The sequence below is a fragment of the Mustela putorius genome, unplaced genomic scaffold (genome assembly GCF_011764305.1).
Source record: "Mustela putorius furo isolate JIRA1106 unplaced genomic scaffold, ASM1176430v1.1 tig00003859_pilon_pilon_pilon, whole genome shotgun sequence".
Taxonomy (NCBI): Eukaryota; Metazoa; Chordata; class Mammalia; order Carnivora; family Mustelidae; genus Mustela; species Mustela putorius.
This window is the reverse complement of record NW_025422011.1, coordinates 25629137-25648276: the sequence shown is the minus strand read 5'-3', so window position 1 is coordinate 25648276 and position 19140 is coordinate 25629137. Positions and strand designations below refer to the sequence as shown.

Sequence of the window (19140 nt, the reverse complement as noted above, 5' to 3'; positions counted from 1 at the left end):
GGCAGAGACAGGAGGTCTCAGCCTAGAGACCTACTCCTCTAAGACACCTTGAATCAGAGCTACCTTCCACTTCCAAGTCTTAGGAGACCCAGGATGCCATGTCTCCTAGCCTGGGAGTTCCATGAGACACCGGCCCTGATGACCCTTCTTCCCCGGAGCTAGGCTGAGAGCACCCCTGGGGCCTGTAACCGGGAGGGCCTCGACTTACCTCCTGCCAGCCCTTTGGCGTCACACCCTTCTGCCTCAGGTTCTGGCTTCTTTCCATGGGGCCCCACTGGATGGGATTCCATGCACCTCCCTCCCTCCCAACCTGTCTTGGTGACCGCAGGAGAAGCAGCTGTGCTCATGCTGCCCTGAGTGAATCTGGGGCACCCCGTGCTTAGAGGTAATCCTCTGGGGCTTCTGCCATCAACTGTGCTTTCTGGAACTGAGCAAAGTCACTATCGTATAGCTTCATTTCCACCATCCTTTTCTGAGAAGACCCAAAGCCCAGCCCAGCCCAGCCCATCTCCTACGGCTCCAGTCCCCCTGCCCCAAGCCAGCCATGGCCATTTCATCTTGTCCTTCATGTCGGACCCAGATCCTAGCACTGGGTCCTGTTTCCCACTCTTGGTAAGGGCTAAGACCGTATGTTTTTTTATTTGAGAGTCTTGAATCTGCTGCCCCAATCCACACTCACTCCCAGAAGTTGGAAATGAAAGCAGTTTATTTTGTTAATGAGTTCAGAGGAAGGTTTGTGGCAGCAATTAACAGGAGAGAGAGGAGAGGGAGTCAGGAGTCAGGTCCTATCAGAATTCAAGGAAGAACTCTTTCTTTCTTTCTTTCTTTCTTTTTTTTTTTTTAAGATTTTATCTACTTATTTGACAGAGAGATAGAAAGCACAGTCAGAGAGGCAGACAGTGGGAGAGGGAGAAGCAGGCTCTCCGCTGAGCAGGGAGCCTCACATGGGGCTTGATCCCAGGACCCTGGGATCATGACCCGAGCCTAAAGGCAGCCACTTAAATGACTAAGCCACCCACGTGCCCAAACTCTTGATTTCTTGAGAATTCCCTTGAATTCTTGATATCTCGGGGCTGGAAGAGACTAAATTCACAGGACTAGAAGAAAGAAATGAGAATCTGAATCCCACGGGCCCTCTTCAGAACTGCTACTTCCTCCCTCCACCGTGCCCTTCAGAGGAGCGGCCCATGGCGTTCCTCACGCAGCCCTACTTCAGGGCCAGGGGGAGCTGGAAATCCTGGGGTGCTGGCTGTAGGTTTCCAGGGGGCCTGCAAGCTGGCTCTCAAGGCTGGGTCTAGGCTTTGTGTTCAGGAGTGTGAATCCAGAGCTCACTGGCTTCTCGGGGTGAATGTGGTTTCTCCTTCTGGGCTTTAGAAGAAGGTCCTGTGGGGAAGAGGAAACAGAGCAGGCGGGTGCAGGCCTTGTGGGTACACACTCAGCCCAGGGACACCCTCCCTGGCGGCCCAAGGCGGACCCCAAGTCCCACACGGCAGCCATAGCCACAGCACACGGGAGGCCGGGGATGGCAGAGGGATACGTGGGATAAGCTAGGAGGGGACCAGAAGGCAGAGGGGCTGGGGTCCCTCATGAAGAGCACAGGACAAGTGGCAGAAAACAGAGGGCCATGGAGGCCATCCCAGGAGCCATGGCAGAGCAGGCCAACTGTCCTGGGAGCATGAGGCCCTAATGTTTTGAGAAACTTGTAACAGAAAAGTCAACAAGTCCAGGCTTGGGTCTGCCCCAGATACTGCCAGTTGTGGGCCTCAGGCCACACCAAACACCAGCTCATGGCCACCTGCCAGCTCTGTCCATGAGCACAGCTCTGTCACAGAGTGGGAAACACAGCGCCAAACTGGGCTCCACAGTGTCCCCCAAGGGACACTGTCAAGGGAGCTGGAGCCAAGGGAGAGAGAAGGCACAGTTTGGTCCAAGCTGGGCTCAGGCCATGACAAGTCACAACAGGACAGGAACAGCTCTGAGAGGCCAACCCTGGTTCTTTGGACAAGCCTGAATTGCCCAAGCTTGGGGGCCCAGTGGAGCAGGGGCTCCCGGAGGATGGTGTTCCCAGGGAGGGGATCCCTCTATGGGGAAATCCAGGCTGTACTCCCGTGGGCTTACCCAGCCCGTCATGTCTGGTTTGAAGCACTGTCTGTGCCCACCAGAGAATGGTGCTCACTGTTCCATCCCACTCCTGTGGGTGCCCCCACAGGGTCTGTGGTGAGTCAGGGTACCCAGGTCCCGAGCATGCTATAGACTGGGCTCTGCTTCCCTTCCCTGAGCAGGAGGGTCTTTGAATTTTAGTATATGTGTTGCCGAAGTGAGCATAGGAGGGTCTTTGAGTTGGACAAAATTCCAGGGTGGCCAACAGCAGGCCTGGATGGCATTCCAGGGATGGTGCCTTGTGCAGCCCTCCAGACCCCAGTCCAAAGAACCCACCAGCATGGACAGCAGACGGCCACTGCACACAGCATGGACAGGCAGGGCCCTGCAGCCCACCTGCCTATTCACCGTGGGGGGCTGTCAGGCTCCAGCTGAAGGAGGAACCCATGTCTAGGCATGGGAGCACGGACTTCAAGGACCTTTCGGACTGGTGGGGGCTTTCGGCTGCGGAGGAGGGAAGAGCAGAGCTACATTCGCAGAGCAGAGCAGGAAACACAAAACAGGGCTTGGTTATTTCTAGGCAGAGTTCCATCAGATTTTACCCTACACGTGTCTCCTGCCTTAGTCCTGCCTAGGCCCTGGGTCCAGAATTAGTTACTATAAGACCTTGATTTTTTTCTAGATGTGAAAAGAACTCAGACCATGCTGGGCAGAAGAAGCAAAGGCAAGTCGGGGACTGGGAAATACATGTGTGGGTGATAGGAAAGTGATGAGGATGGAGACTAGACACCAGAGAAACAGAGAGAGAGAGTGAGAGAGAGGAGAGAAATGGATACACACTAACAAAGATTAGCATCGACTGAGACCGGAAATCGAGGAAGCAAGAAAAGGACAGGTTAAGAGAGAAGGGGGAAGGATGAAGGAGAGAGGGTCAGATGGGCGAGAGAGACTAATGGGAAAGATACAAGAGAGGGAGACAGGGAAAGGAGAGACAGAGATAGAGAGAAGAGAGAGACCGTGAGATAGAGAGACCCATACAGATACACAGACAGGAATAAAAGAGATACATGGAGAGACAGACATAGAGGGGATCCTAGAGCAAGATGGAGACTGTCCCAAGCTCCCTGGAGGTCCTGCTGGATGGGGCCAAACCCTGTGGTCCTGGCTGCTTAGAGACACAGCGTGAAGGAATGCAGTCACATATCGGGAAGAACTACCAGACAGTAAAAGACATGGAAGTCTTTAATCTAGCTGATGATGGTGCAGGAGATGAAGTCCTGAGTGGAGAATCAGAAATCCTGAGTCTGTCCCAATTTCATTGTTTTCTTGGTCTGTGACTTTGGCTGTGTCTGGGCCTCAGTTTTCCAGATGTAAAGTAGAATTTGGACAAGACAGTCTTGGAGGCAGCCCGGACAATGCTGACATTGTGACAGAGTAACTTAGTTCTGGGCTCTCTCTAGCCTGGGAGCTTTTCAGGATCAAGGACTGTTAGAAGCTGTGTGCACGGACCGACCGTTCAGGCTGGATGAAAGCGGAGGGTGGACCAGCAGAAGGTGGTCAAGATTCTGGAGCAGGAGAAAAAAGAAGCAGAGGGCCAGGGGCCGCATACACTTACAGCTCATCATCGTACTCCTTTGGAGGGCAGACAGCAACAACGAGGTCGATCCAGTCCTGTGGGAAGAAGCCCTGTGACTCGGGCATGCTCAGGGATGGGTGGTATGTCTTCTCTGGACATTCCATTCTCATTCCTGGGCACCATGGCTCAGGATCAGCTGGCTGGTCCTTCTTCCTACAGGAAGGTGGGCCCCCGTGGGGCTGGAGGTCCTTCTGGTGGGGATGGGCTTCACTGTGCAGCCCCATGGTCTGGAGAAGCTTCCAGTCTCCGGGGCTTCACAATCATATAGGCTAAGATTTACAGACCCTCAAAGGACCCTAAGCTCCCAATTGTTGATCTGTGGACCAGGGCCAGGCTGCAACCTCAGAATCACCTGGGGGACTTCTTAAAACTCTAGATTCATAGACTTGGCCCCTGGAGATTTGGGGTAGGTTCTGGGAAACAGTATTTTTAACAAGCTCCCTAGGTCACTCTGATGCATATCCAATCAGGGAACTTTAAGCTTAGCTTTCTGACCCTAACACTTGAATCCCCTCAATGGCATCATTGCCATTCTTGGCTTATCCATCATTTTCACCCTTGGTTTGGGTGTATCCCATAAAAATTATGTGAAGTATTACTGGGCCCCTCTACCATGCAATAGCTCCTAACATTGCACTGAAAACTCTCCCCAGGACTCCCTCCATCCCTCAAAAAACATAGAGAATACTTCTGCTCCCTCTACCCTAATGCAGCCCTTCAGATAATCAAAGACAGTCATCATGTTACCCGTGAGTCTTCTCTTCTCCACATCCCTTCATGTGGGTCCCAGGCCCATCTGGTCAGCTTCCTCGGCTCTGAACTTAATACCTCAGGCTCGGCTGCCTGCATACAGTTGCACAGGTTGTGCACTGCACAACATTAGAGGGCACCATCCACACTGTAATCTTTAGGAAGGCATCCCCTCGGATTGTGCAGTGCACAACCTGGGAGACCTTATGTGTTGGCCTTGATCCAAGTGGCTAATGAGCACAGATCAGACCACCACCAGACCCTCCTCCATTTTGGGCACTCTACTTCTATTCATACTTTCCAGTAGCCCCAAGCATTTTTGATTCTTGATCAGTGTGCTCTTAGAGAAGAACTTAAGTTTTTTCTTGCATGGGTTGTCATACCTGGTCTTTTTGGAGTCTGTATTTGTGCCACTTGCTCTTTGAACTCAAGGTCAGGAACTGACATTTATTTTTCTGAATCCCATCGTGTCATATTGAAACCACTGGCTGGATGGGTTATGTAGATGTCACCCAAGAATTTCCTGGTCCCTGGAGACCCGCCCCAGGATGGGGCACCCCGACTGTAAGCTCTGGCTGCAGAGGCCAGGGTTTAAGGCAGACAGGCAGGGGAGGGAGGCAGGGAGTGGGTTTGCTCTTACCCCCTGACTCCAGGCCTTCTGCAGGGTGGCCTCAGCCTCAGCCAAGGTGTAGTCTGTCACGATCTTGCCATTGATCGCCATGACCTCATCCCCTTTCACAATGCCACCTGCAAGAAGATGAAGCTGACTGGTCACCTGAGCTATATGTGACATGTGCCTGGTCCTGGACTCGGCAAAGGCGGTGGGAGGTGGGTGGGCAGGAGGTCCCTGGAGGGCTGCAGAAGGAGCCTGATTCCCGGCTTCTGATGGGCTCAGAAGGCACAAGGGGAAACAATCCACCAGGTTACTCAGAGCACTTACTACCCACCCTGCCCACACTCCCTCACCTGAGCTCAGAGGAACTGATGAACCATTGCCACCCTCGCCTTGACAGGCCTCTGCTATTCCAGAGGGAGGCAGACCTCTGTTACCGATGAGGTTATCAGAAACATGAGCTAATTCTGTGAGCTGTCCCTGTCTGCGCTCCAGGCCTGCTGGTCTGCATCAGACCCCTGACCAGGCCAAGCTCTCTCCTACCCTGGAGTCTTCATAAGCTGTTTCACCTGGGACACTTGCCCCCTCTTTTTTCTCTTCTTCTAGGGCTGAGGTGAAATGTCTCCTCCTCAGAGAAGACTGCTCTGACATGCACGCAATCTCGAGCAGGTCTCTTCTGTTCTCTCAAAGAGTCCCAGTCTCTTCCTGCAGACCATTCTCACAGTTTGTACTCATAAATCTATTTGTCGACTAACGGTCCCTCCCACCAGACTGTCAGCTCCACGAGAGCAGGGAACGTCTCTTTGATTGACCACTATATGCACAGCAACTGCCATAATACTAGCACAAAATGGAAACTAAATATATTTTTCAAATAAATAAATGATGTTAAAGGTCCTCCTGGATAAGATGACCTGTAGTCCGATAAATTTGGGAAGAGCTGAGTTATAAGCTGAGCACAGTTACTCACTGCAGAACTTGTCAGAGCCTTGAATATGCTAATATGTATTGTGGCTCTCCAAGAAATGATAGATTGTGCACAGTTTCTCATACATCTTCAACTTAAGAACCTTTAAAAAAATGTTTTTAAGGACTTTTCCTTAGTTCTGGTGTCCACAGCAAATTCTCTGGATTACGGTGAAATAATCACCCAGAATTCTTGCAGGCATGAAGGCCATAGGAATGTAGTGATTGATACTGAAGATAATGTGGCAGTGGCTTAAAACACATGTGGTCCTGGAGAAAACGTCAACAGCTACTGGTATGCCCAAAGTAATGTGGGACCAGATTGTAGACAGTAGCCTCCTCTGGCAGTGGGCCTGGGGAGAGGTCACTTTTCCTTTTTGTACAAATTCCAGATGGAGTCTCAGGAGCAAGTGGTTGGGATGAGGAGGAGAGGATTCCGGAAAGGTCACCCATTTATTCTGGTCCTCTTCCCTTGCCAGACAGAGCAAACTTGTATCTTTCCCTCAACTGGCCCAGAAGTGAGGACAGAAGAGGAGGAGGGTGTGGGCCAGAAGGGCAGCCCTAGGCCATGGTACTTGCCTCGAAGCGGACCCCCCTCCAGCTGAAATGACAGCTCCGAGTGTGACTGTGAGAGCCAGGCTTGAGCTTACCAAGGCCATAGGTGGCCAAGCTGGACTCGCCTTTGTAACCCACTGAACCAGGTGACTTTCCCATCACCCCTCCTGCTGCAGGTGCTTACACACCCTCCGTCCCACCAGCTGGAGCCTAGAACTGCCCAGAAGGGACCTGACCGCGGGATTCCTGCTCGGGCCTGGAAAGGTGAGGGGCCCAAGGCTTCTCCTTCGAGGCCATCGATTCCTTCACAAAAGACCCAGGAGTAGACTTCTGGTTTTGGAAGAAGAAATCACTAATGGTGAGTCGCAGACACCTGTCCGAACAGGTGAGCGGGTTTTAGACAAGAGTAAAGCGAAATGACCAAATGGCTTGGGTTCCAGTCTGGCCTCCACCACTTTCCAGCTGTGGGTGCTTGAACAAGCATTTTACCTTTCTGTGCCTCGGTTTCCCAAGCTAAGATGAGAGTAATAATAGTATCTACTTTTGGTGCTGTCGTGAGGATTAAATGAATTAATAATACATGTGAACGCTTTAGACACAGAGTAGCTGCAGGAACTTAGAATCACATCTAGCCCATGGAGAGCTCTTGACAGATGTCGACCCTTATTATTATGAGGATGGGGAAGGTTTGCATGCTTTCTCTCTTGTCTTTACTTGTGCTGCCCCCTCTTCCTGTAAAGTTCTTTCCCACCATCATGAGGCTAATATTGACTTATCTTTTAAGGCTCAGCTCAGGTATAGTGTTTGTAGGGAGACTTCCCATTGGTCCCCTTTCCCTTAGTAGGTCAGGGGTCCCTCAGGGTCCCACAACTTTTCTCCATTCTTCCAGTCCCCTGTCAGCTCTTAGCACCCTGCACTGTTATGGCTGGAATCTGGCAATTCTGAACATGTTTTCACCACTAGATGGGGAGCCCTGAAGGGCAGGGTGGGGTCTGGTGAGCTGTATGCCCGTAGTCCTGGCACCATCTTATGCCCATGGGCAACATGTGGGACTCAGTAGACGGACGGGTAGATCCAGATGGGGGAATTCTTGAGCAACAGTCAGCCCACTTCAAAATGGGAAGCCGTGTGCTTTCCTGGGTCCCTGTACAACCACTGGACTGTGGCTGGTCCGCACTCACCATGTCGCTCAGCAGCTCCCCCCTCATACACAGCCGAGATGACCACCTTCCCGATCGGGGAGTCCACACCGCCTTCCAGGGCCAGATCTAAGGATCCCTCCTGGATGGAGAAAAACAGGCCCTTGAGAGCCAAGCAGACAGCAGCCTGTGGACGGCTGGGTACTCAGGAGCCTCTTGACAGGGCTATAAAGAGGGCCACAGAAGCCATGGACCCAATGACAGTGCCATCAGGAAGGAAAGGGGGCACGGACCCTGAGTGGGGCCTGGGTGTGCGACCCCACCACGGGAGGGGACATCCTTGAGGCAGAAAGGAAAAGTGTGGGGATCTGAGGAGTCATCCAAGAGTCACTTCCAGAGTAGGAGAAGCAGGACACCAAGATGGGAGCGGGCTGGGGCAGAGAAAGATGGTGGCCTGCCTGACCTCCAGGTCCCCACATACCTTCTTTTTTTTTTTTAAAGATTTTATTTATTTGACAGAGAGATCACAAGTAGGCAGAGAGGCAGGGGGCTCGATCCCAGGACTCTGAGATCATGACCTGAGCCGAAGGCAGAGGCTTTAACGCACTGAGCTACCCAGGGCTCCCCAGCCCTGCCCCGACCACGTACCTTCTTAATGCGCAGGAGTCGGACATCCTTCCCTAGGATCTGCTCTGGAGTGAACTAGAGGGAACAGACAGTGGGGACCTTGAGTCTGCCTGGAGGATGAAGGTGGGGGTCCCACAGAGTGTATGGCCAAGGGGACCCTTCCTAGCCCCACACCCATTGGTCTTTGCCTGGGGGTCCCAGACCTCATGGGGGCTGCACAGACACACAAAAGTGGTAACCCCAGAAATCCCAGATCCATTCTTCCTGAGAATATTGGGAGGGCGGGGCGAGGCCATGCCCTATAAAAACCCAGCAAACCGCACAGCCCCTGATACACAGTCATTGCTCAGCAAGCGTAACGGTTCTTACAACCCCACTGCCCCCCAACACATACACCAGTCCTATGGGTCATTCTAGAATGCTGTCTGCAAGGAACCTTCACAGAAAAGAGCAGATGGGGCTCCTTGGGGGCTCCTCATGTGCCCCACCTCATGCCTGGGACCCCCAGGGCCTGAGGGAGCACATTGTAACCCTCACCCACATTCCTGGGATGACTCCCCAGGGGGAGGAGCATTCTGTCTCACCATGGAGTAGGGGTCAAAGCCTTCCTCATATTTCCGGAAATCCTGGAAGCAAAGAGTGGGTGTTAGGGCCACAGAGGAGATTTTCCTGAGGGTCACTGCAGGAAACAAACTTAGGGCAGAGGAAGAAGATGCAAATGGGTCAGATGTAGAGGAGAGAGTGGGGGGGGCCAGATGGGGCCCAGATGAAGATGCAGGGAGGAAGCTGGAAGTCCCAGTAGGCAGAGCACCCCTGCCTGGCGAAAGCCAGAAGCTATGCGAGCATGTGGAGGAGTCCAGCCCTGGACCCGGCATTGCTGCAACGGGGTGGCCGAGTGTGACTGGCAGGCGCCCCTGGTGATGTCCAGGTGGTCTGAGCAGCCCCCGTCGGCCTTGCTGAAGGCCGCCCACAGCCTCAGGTCCTTTAGGCCCTCCCTGATTTCCTCCAAGTGCTCCTTCAAGGCCAGGTTCAGGCTCTGGGGGTGAAGGCCCGTTCTTCACCCAGTGCTCTGACCCCAAAGAAGGACAACACTGCTGAAGAGGCGGGACTCCCTGGGGACTGCAGACACAAGAGGACACTGGTGCAGGGTGGTGGGCCATGCAAAGGGATGTCAGGCTCCAAGAGGAAGAGGAGTGTCTGTGCTCTCCTGGTGCCTAGCACTGTTCTCAATGTGATGTTTATTTAGGATGTAAGAGGCCTCCCAGAACGTCAGCCAGGAGAGGATGAAGGAGAGGACTTGTCTCAGAGAACCTGGCTTAGTGAGGGCTGTGGAAACAATGTCCCCAAGATGTAGAAACAAGTTGGTAAGAAGGAAGATGGGGGCAGAGTCAGCACACATTCCCTTCCTTGGGAATCCCGCCCCCCCCCAGAGAGCAGGAGCCGGGGGTCCTCAGACTCGGGGGCCAGGCATGCCAAGTCCTAGGTAGCAAAGCCTCTGTTAGTCCCCACGGGCAGGCAGGAGCAGAGGAGGGGCCCTGTGGAAGAGGCCCAGGGAGGTCCCTGCTGGACCAAATGGTGCCATCCCCACCACAGTTCCCTGGGTCACACCAGGTGTCCCATGAGGCCTGCGGTCAACATCAAGAGGAGGCCACTGTCTCTCTTTGCCCAGCAGGCAGCAACAAAGCTCTGGGCACAAGATGAGGGCCAAACATTGGCAGGTGGCTTCCTCGGCATCAATCTGCCCTCCCTCTTCATCTAGGCTTTGTCACCCAGACTCAGCCCCACAAGGCCTGGGAGTTTGGAGGTTGACACCACTCAGAGGTCACTCCCAGGTGAGTCTCTGGGCATCAGGGCAGCAGACAGAGGAAGGGAGGCAGCAAATCCATGTGCCGGAGAGGTCAGGAAGCAGGATATGGAGTCAAACTCTTTCACGGAGGGCCCTGATGACTTCTGGCTATTTCTAGGAAACTGGACAGTGCTGGCTGTGCGTTTCTCCTTCTCCCTCCCTGTGAGAATCTGCTCTTAGAATGGGCATGACTGCAAGGGTTTGTGTCTTGTGCGAATTTAAATCATGCACATATAAGCCACTACAGCTGGTCAGCCCTTGAAGAGGGAGCCCAACCCTACACCCAACAGATGGGGAAACTGAGGCCCAGAAAGGTGACATTCATCCCCCCAAGGTCAGCCAGCCAGTGGGTAGTAGAGCAAGAGTTCAACTTCCAGTCTGGGTCTTTGGGCTCCTCCCTTTCAGCCTCTCCCCCTTGGAGGACTGTCTGTGCCCTAAACGAGGCCTGAAATGTCTACCTTGTGATCACAGTGTTTTGCCAGTGCAGATGGTGGAGTGAGTAGGAGCCCGACCTCTTGGATGCAAATCTAGGGTCTGACAACAGCTGTGACTTCATGGGCACGTTTCCTAACCTCTCTGCTTCAGTTTCTCATCTACTTACCTCCTAGGGTTGCGGTAAAGATTACGTAAGTTTCTATGCCTTAAGTATTCAGACACGGCACTTGGCCCGGGCTTAGCTGTCGCCTGTCACTCCCCAGTCCTGGGTTGGGAGCAGCCTCCTTCGCAAACTCCCATGTGAGGCTGACACCTGTAGTCTGGTGGTGGGTGAGAGGTGAGGTTGGCTGCAAGAGCTTTCTCTATCTGGGGATCTCTTCCACAAGTGGTGGCGAGACAGCCCATCAGATGGCTGGCACTGTGAACACAAGCCCCCAGGAGGTGGGAAAGTGAGTGGCGGCTTGCCTCATACCACACACAGGCCAGGAAGGACATCCACAGCCTTGTTGAACCCAGAAGCACCCCGGACAGGTAGAGGACCTGGACTGCCACTTCCTCCCTGACCGGTTTAGTGCCAGGGAGAGCCGTCTTGAGGGGACAAGACCAGGGAAGGGGCAGGGAGGCACCTTCTCTCCCAGGGCTGGAGCGAGGGCCCAGCATGGCCTCTGTGACCCTCTCTCCTGTTCCTCTTTGGACAAACAGTAGCCAAAGAGCAGAGCCCCCAGGGTTCCTGCTGCTTTCTCAGCTGGGGCACAGGGTCTAATAAGGCTGGGGTCCCCTCCTGATACGAGACCCTTCCCCACTCCTGGCTGCAGGGAACAGGGACATGGCTCGGGCCTGAGGTTCTGGCGGATCACCTCAGAGCCAGCTGGTACTCCCAGAGAGAGAGAGAAGTTGGAGCGGGAGGAACAGGGGTGGCGGGGAGGTCTACAGACACACAGCGGGGATCGCTTTACTTGTCTGAACGCTGTTTGGTAAACCACCATCCTCTTCAACATCTCCTGTGGCTGCCAGAAGGAAAAAAAAAAAAAGTTCCACTCTGGATGTTACCGATAGGCCTCGTCTGCCCTCTGGTGCCAGACCCCGGGCCTGCCAGCCTGGGGCTGCCCTGCCAACTTCCCGCTCCAAGTAGAGGCGGCCTGATTCATGTCGGGGGCCGGCCCGACACCCCCAGGTACAGCAGCTCCTTGGTTCTAGTCAGCAGACACACCCTTTGTCACCAGGCGGAGGACGGGCACGCAGACCTCCGCAGGGCTTATCACAGGGGCGTGAACTTTGCTCTTTGGGGAGCTGACGGGACAGCAAAAGCTCAAAATAAGTATCTGAGCTGTCCTGCCCTGACATTTGGATAGGGTTTCCTTGAAAGGGGAAGAAAAATTCTGGCATGACTCTCTTCCCACCGGGGGTGCGAGGCCAGTCTGAGACTGGCACCCCTCTCCGGGGACATGGGGTTCCGCGTGAGTCGCTCAGCCGTAGGCGAATGAGGGTGGACAGACCTTACTGCTCCCCCAGGACCACACCTCACACTCCCAGTCCAGAGGAGCGAGAGTTGAGATGGAGCCAGAGGCGAGATGGAGAGCGTGAGTGGCTCTTCTTTGGACGGTCCCCCATCTGAGATGTTCCCTGTCGTGCCTCGCCAGGACTTAGAGGCCGAGGCCAGGGCCAATGGACTCACTGGAGGTTTAGCAAGATGGCAGTGGAGGTAAGAGCTTGAGCTCTGGAGTCTGATCTGGCTCTGCCCTGGGCAACCGATATACCCCCTCTAAGCCTCAGTATCCTGACACATGCTGGGCAAATGGTAAGCCTGAGCTGTTACCATTCTTACTTCTAGAGGGAGCTCCAGCCTGTTTGGTACCCGCATGGATTCATCTCTTGGTCAAGAAGAAGTCAGAAGCTGGCTCGTAATGTGAGCTTGTACCCCACCTCATTCTCCATCCAGAGGCAGTGGAAGCCAGAGGAGACAGCCCTTATCTGCTCCTCTGGAGATGCCCTGGAGGGGTCCCAAGGGGCTTACCAGGACCTCGGATTTCACAGCTGGCCTGTAGATGAAGTTGGGCTCCTGGTGGACCATGACGGGCTTGGAGATAGTGGACACGCCAGGGCCTCGTGGAGGCTGTGGGCTTGGGCAAAATGTCTACAAGGGTTAGTGTAAGAGAAACCCCTATGAGGGCATGGTGGGGGTGGCCCAGGCCAACCATGGCACCATGACACACATGCACTGGCTGAGCCCCCTGGGTCATTTACCCTGTTGGAGGTTGGTGTGATCTTTAGCAGAGAGACAAGTCCATTGGCCAAAGTGTGTTTTGAGGCCACAGAAACTACTGGGTGGCTCTGAGAAATCAGGGGCTTGATTTTAGGAGTGCCAGCAGCCCCTGTCACACAGAGGATACACTTCCCAGGCTCTCTCTCAGTGGCCGTGGGTGCCATCTAGTCTCCTCTCTCCCTAAAGGCTATTTCTTCTGACCACAGTTCCATTCCCCCACTGCACACAGAGCACCTCTCTTTGAGCTTCTTCTCTCCGCTCTGACTCATCACAGCACCTATATTTCCCTATGTCCCCCCAGATATCACGGTAGTCTCCTGCTTGCTTATCTCTTGTCCCTACCAGGTGGTTTGGGCTGGGACTGGGTTGCCCATTTTACAGTAGTTCTCCAGTGCCAGGCATAGTGGCTGGTATATGAGTATATGAGTAGATGCTCACTGAACATGCTGAATGAATAAAGGACTTAGTAGTATGCTGGGCACACAGGATGGTACCTGGGGGTAGATATGGTCCTGAAAACCTTCTTCCGGCAGGTCTGGTATGGCAGGCATACGTGCCAAGCTGACAGGACTGTTCCCAGCACCCAAGGTCTGCTGGTGGCCGGGATGGTGTTCAGACGCAGTCGTGGGGTTGCCTACACTGTGTGCTGTCAGTGACACCTCTCAGGGGGATGCCACAAGAAGCAGCTGCGGCAGGGTCGGGGTATACGGGCCAAAGTGCTGACACGGGAGGCTGAAGCTAAGCAAATAGCAGCCCCCTGGCCTTCAGGTCAGGAATAGCCCTGACCTTGATGTCACTTAAGACATTTAGGTCCAGTTCTTCAGAGGCTCCTTATGTGGGAGGAACTTTCAACCTTCCCGGTTCTCTGATCGGGAACGAACAGTGGGAACTTGGTGATTCCTGGAGGAGTCTGAGAAAACTGGACTCTCTTTTGAATCTTGACTCGACTCAAAAGTCTACAGAGTCGGGGTGCCTGGGTGGCTCAGTCAGTTAAGCATGTGCCTTCGGCTCAGGTCCTGGGATGGAGCCCGAAGTTGGGCTCCCTGTTCAGAGGGAAGCCTGCTTCTCCCTCTACCTCTGCCCCTTCTCCCCACTTGTGTGTTATCTCTCCATCAAAAAAAAATAATAATAAAAAAGCCTATAGAGTTTACCTCTAATCTCATGCTCGCAGCTTCACCCGAATTTTCTTATATCCTGTCACTGTGTCACCATGTCACTGATCATGGTTAACGTCTACTGAGCCCCCACTACATACCCACCATTCTAAGTACTAACTTTGAATGAGTTCATGGATTCACTCATTTGATCCTCATAACAGGTAGGTGCCAGTAGCATTCCCATTTTACGGATGAGAACCCCCAGGCTCAGACAAGAGAAGTAATGCCTGCCCAAAGTCCTCCAGCCAGTGGTAGAGCCAGGGTTCAAACCCAGGTGGTTCTTCCCCACCATCTGTATATTTCCTGTACCTTCCATGCCCTTCCTCCCAACCTCCATGTACTGTCATCCTTCAAGGTTCAGCTCATCAGCCCCTTACTCTGCAGAGGTTCCTTCCAGCTCCCATTAGAATGAATCCTCCCTCTAGCACCGGCCCTGTGCCATTTCATAGCTGAGTCCTATCTGCTCAGCCTTTTATTCTGCAGACGGCAAAGTCCGGGAAAACACGGGTGTGCCAATATACTCGCTGTCCCCTGCAGCACTGCCCCTCTCTCCCAGCCTCACACAGAGACACAGGCTGGTGCTCAATCAGTGCTTTGGAATCACATTTGTCAAGGAAAAGCTGCTGCCCTTCCTGACGGGGGGACTCACAGAAAGGATATGACCTCTGTGTCAGGCTAACTCAGCCCCTTGTAAACCCGCTCCTGGCTGGGTTCTGAGACAAGACATCCCTGGAACATACAGATATGTCTCTGTCAGAGCTGCAAGGCTCAGGACCCATCAGAGGTTGAGAAGGAGTCCCTCTGAGAGTCCCCTGACAGAAGCTTCAGCCTAGTGGGCACCTGGCAATTTCTTTATTCCCACCTTCCCCCAGGCTCTCCCTAATGCTCTGAAATGCTTATTATTCTTTTCTTCATACTGGGCCTCAAATTCATGCAGAGAAGATTAATAAAAACAGCTGATCAGGTTCTACTGACTGCCCTCTCTCAAACCTCCTACCCTTAGCTGATATGAGCTGCTTTAACTCTGACTCAAGCCTGGCCTCCCACGGCCACTGCAACAGAGGAATATTTTATTTGTCCCCTCATGGGATCAAAGCTCCATATCTTCCTTGGGGATTGCCTCTTCCTAAATTGTCTTTGGATTAAGAACAATTTTAAGAAATATGTCTTTTTGAGAAAGATCACTGTTCAGCCTCCTGACATCCGAGGGGGAGGAAAAAACAAAACAAAACAACCCTAGTCTTTTTATAGTAAATTTGGAGATTTCTAGGAACTCTTTGTCTTCATTTTTTCTATAGCTGGAAGTTGGCCAGAAACTTCTGGGTATTATACTCCAAGCCAGCGGAATTGGCTAACTCCATAGAAAATGCGCTGTACTGTCCAAACCCTGCACCAGACAGAGCCATCACTTCATTTACACAGCTTAATACTGCTTCACCGCTTTGCCTCCCCTCTTTTCCCCTGTCAACCTGGGGATCCTTTTCTCATATTCCCGGTTGTCTGAGCTTATATCCAGAAGTGACTGGCTGTGACACAGAGCTCTGGCTATTCAGTAACACAGGCTTGCAAGTACCGTACAGAATGTTACCAGCCCATACTAGCCAAGAGGAACAAAGAGAAACCAACAGACATGGATACGCAGTGGCTCATCCCAAGAATCCCAGGCAATTCACCATGCAGGATAGTACTTCAAAATCAGTAGAAACCACGCACATGCAGGGAGACCACAACGTGCAGATTGAGAGCTCATTCCTGGAAAATGGGCTGGAGTGATGTTTCTTCCAGTCTCCACTCGTGAGAGCAGAGGAGGATGGGGGAAACACCGCAGCCCTACCCACTCTTTCTGCTTTCCAGCGCAGCATGCAGAACAGGGACGGTACCTTTGGGGTGGGTGGGAAGCTCCGTTCAGGAACAGGGGAGCTAGTGGGCTTCCCACTGTGGTTCTTTGCCTCCCAGTCCTCTGTGGGATTTCCTGTGTCCCCAGCACGGAAGGGGTGGTTGCCCAGTGCCTCTTCCAGTGCCGAGGGTAGCGGGCGGGTAGGAGTCAGGTCTTGGGTGGGAACAGATGGTGGGGGAGGGATGGGAATGGGGGGTGGAGTGCGTTGCACCCAGGGTGAAGATGAGGCACACACGTGGCCTGATGACGGAAGGACTGGGGGTGCAGGGACCTTGGGGGATGGGGTGGAGGGTGGAGGGTGGGGCATCACAGGTAAGGCGGAGGGAGTCTTGGGGGGATAGTAGAACATGTCCAAGGGGATGTCATCCAGGTCAGTGGTGTGGAGGTGCAGCCCGCCTGCGAAACGTCTCAGGGGTGGGACCAGGGGAGACACAGAAGGCGGGGGAGGCGGTGGCCCCGTGGTCATCTGGGGGGTTGCAAGGAAATTCTATAATCGTCTGACTAAGGCTCCACTTCACAATACATTGAGTATAATGCTTTTCTGTTTCTTTCGCTGTTGGAGACCCCACCGCCCACAAGCCAGAATCATGGGGGTATCACTTCTCTGTCACCTAGGTGCTCAGGTGAGCCCACGTCAAGGCTAGGAGGGAGTGTCCAATGCGGGACAAGTTATGCCACATGTGGGTGATAAGTGAGGTAATCATACGATTATCATCTAAACTGGAACTGACTTGATAGTGAGGGGCCCTCTTAGCAAAGACTACAGGACAACACTTCTAGCGGAGACCATCTCAGATGAGCTAGGACTTAGTGGTCACTCTGGAGAGGAGCCGAGATATACAGATCTGTCCCCCTCCTCAAGAGACCAAGGCGGAGTGGGCTGGTAAGTGTGGCCCTGACACTGAAGTTTGCCGGTGGCTATCCTGCCTCCCGCTGTCCCCAGAGTGGGTCATTCTGAAGGCAGCAGGAGGGCGTCTGTGGAAAGAAGGGCTCGGTTACCTCCGAAATCTCATTATCAGCAGAGGAAATCTGCTCAAGGCGCGTCTGACAGAGCCTTTCCACCCAATACTGAATCTTTTCCGATTCCTCAAGGTCTTCCCGCTCGGTCTCAGACACCTAGGACCCAAGGACAGTGCGAAAAGGAGAGGACAAAGGGCACACTGAGTCACACATGGGTGGCACGCTCAAGTCAGTAGCAGAAAGCACTTCCTTAGAAACTACTGTTGGGTGTGTCCACTCTTCCAGACGAAGACCCCAGCTTGTCTCGGCTGGCCCCAGAAGAAGCAGAAATGACGAGGGAGAGGGTGCTGAGGAATCAGGTGGCTGAGTGGCACTTGTAGGCTAATTCAGAGGAGGGTCTCATGCACTGTGGGGAACTAGCTGGGATTAGGCTCCCAGGGTCCCCAGGAACTCTAAAGTTCATCTGATTCTCCAAGAATGGCCCTTTTTAAAGTTCCAAGCACATTCTAAAAATTACTTTGCTCTTTTTCCACCCCTCCAGCCTGCCTTGGCCTCATAAGTGCAAGTTCGATTTTATTTTTAATTTTGTAGCTTATTCATTCCTAATGCCAGACCTAATGCACTTCACATTTTCCAGGATTACTCTGGTTTGTAATCTAATCAGCTTGGCGTTCTGATTCATGGAAGTATTAAAGAGAAACAGAATGAATAACATCTCCAATAGCTAGAGAGTTAGGGTCACCCAACTCCTACCTAGGAAGTAGGAATTATTCATGCTGGATGATTGCTTTTGTCATGTCTTAAAGGGGACAGCCTTAGATATATTTCCAGGCTGAAAAGGTCTGCCCTCAGATACAGCCTATTTTTTTTTTAAATTTTATTTATTTGAAAGAAAGAGTGAGAGAGCATGAATGGGCATGCACAAATGGAGGGGCGGGGCAGAGGGAGAAGCAGACTCCCCACTGAGCAGGAGCCCAATTTGGGGTTTGATCCCATGGCTCCAGGATCATGACCTGAGCCAAAGGCAGACACTTAATGGACTGAACCACCCAGGAGCCCCTGGATATATCCTATGTTGATGGAAGCAGCCTCACACTCATTGGAGAATAGCTTTAGCCACCACATCTGCACAAAGGGGGTTTAGCTTCAGAACCGTACTGTCAGAGCCAAGCCAAGTTGGGGAAATCTGGTCTTGGACTCATAATCTGGGTAGGGGTTCCAAACTGACTTGGACCTGATGATAGGTGGATGGAAGGCTAACTTTAGTTCTACAATCTAGGCAGAGAGGTTAGCCTTGGGGTCATACCCTACGTAGGGAGAGAGATCTCATAGCTGCACCCAGGCTGGACAGGCCTAGCCTTGGGGTCATACTCTGGTGGGGCTGGGATGGAGGAGACAGACTCAAGTCTCTAGCCATCTGTGTGACATCTGGGCAGAGAGGCTATCCTCAGACCCATGCTTGAGCAAGGAGTCCAGTCTCTGTTCTAAACATATATCTAAGCCAGAAGTTAGTCTCCATGATCCTGCGTAGGTGGGATGAACCCACGTTCCAGACTGAGCAGAAGGGCAGGGCCCCTTCCATCCCTGGACTCCACTTGGGGAAAACAACTCCAGCTGGTTCCCTGGGAGTTTAGCGGGGAACAATGAGACTGACCTTTGGGACGCTCACCCAGCCTCTGAGTAGGACACATACCTCCTGGGCCAGACGGTTGATCTTCAGTTGTTTTTCCTTTTCCAGCATTTCCTCTTTCTCTTTGTAAAGTTTTTGCTCAAACTCTAGTTCCTTCTTATTCTTTCTCAACTCCTGCAGGCTGTCATACTTGGCTTTCTTCTTATCCTTTCCTTTCTGAGCAGACATGGCAGTGTTTACATGACAAGGGTTACATGGTCGTGTCGATGCTGGCACAGCACGGCAAACAGGGCGCTCAGTTCACAGACAACACCACAAAATCAACCTGTGCTGGGCCCACCCCCCAGCTGTGCCCCTCTGCCCTGGGCACTGGACCTCATGTTTAGGGCAGGCAAACTGCTGGCCCTGTGCCAGCCAGAAGAACTGGCTTGCTCATTCACTAGCTAGCTGTGTGACCCTGGCCAAGTTCTTTAACCTCTCTGGGCCCGATTCACCTCATCTCCAATACAGAAGAAATACCTGTCCCACAGGCTTGCCATCAGAGCCAATAAAATAACGTCTACAAA

General features: G+C 53.0%; 1 protein-coding gene across 2 annotated transcripts in view; it reads right to left on the bottom strand.

Annotated features, from left to right (window-relative positions):
* Positions 1-688: 688 nt before the first annotated feature.
* USH1C (USH1 protein network component harmonin) overlaps positions 689-19140 on the bottom strand; it is a 46415-nt gene continuing 27963 nt past the window's right edge. The window contains exons 16-23 of one of the 2 annotated variants that reach the window (XM_045066160.1): positions 12682-12801; positions 11624-11674; positions 8971-9012; positions 8408-8461; positions 7802-7901; positions 5127-5233; positions 3716-3771; positions 689-1383 (exon numbers count right to left, since the gene is read on the bottom strand). In XM_045066160.1, the coding sequence (XP_044922095.1) occupies positions 1371-1383; positions 3716-3771; positions 5127-5233; positions 7802-7901; positions 8408-8461; positions 8971-9012; positions 11624-11674; positions 12682-12801 (543 nt within the window). In that variant the 3' untranslated portion in view covers positions 689-1370. The remainder of the gene's footprint in view (positions 1384-3715; positions 3772-5126; positions 5234-7801; positions 7902-8407; positions 8462-8970; positions 9013-11623; positions 11675-12681; positions 12802-19140) is intronic. The other variant, XM_045066161.1, reaches the window with a different exon arrangement.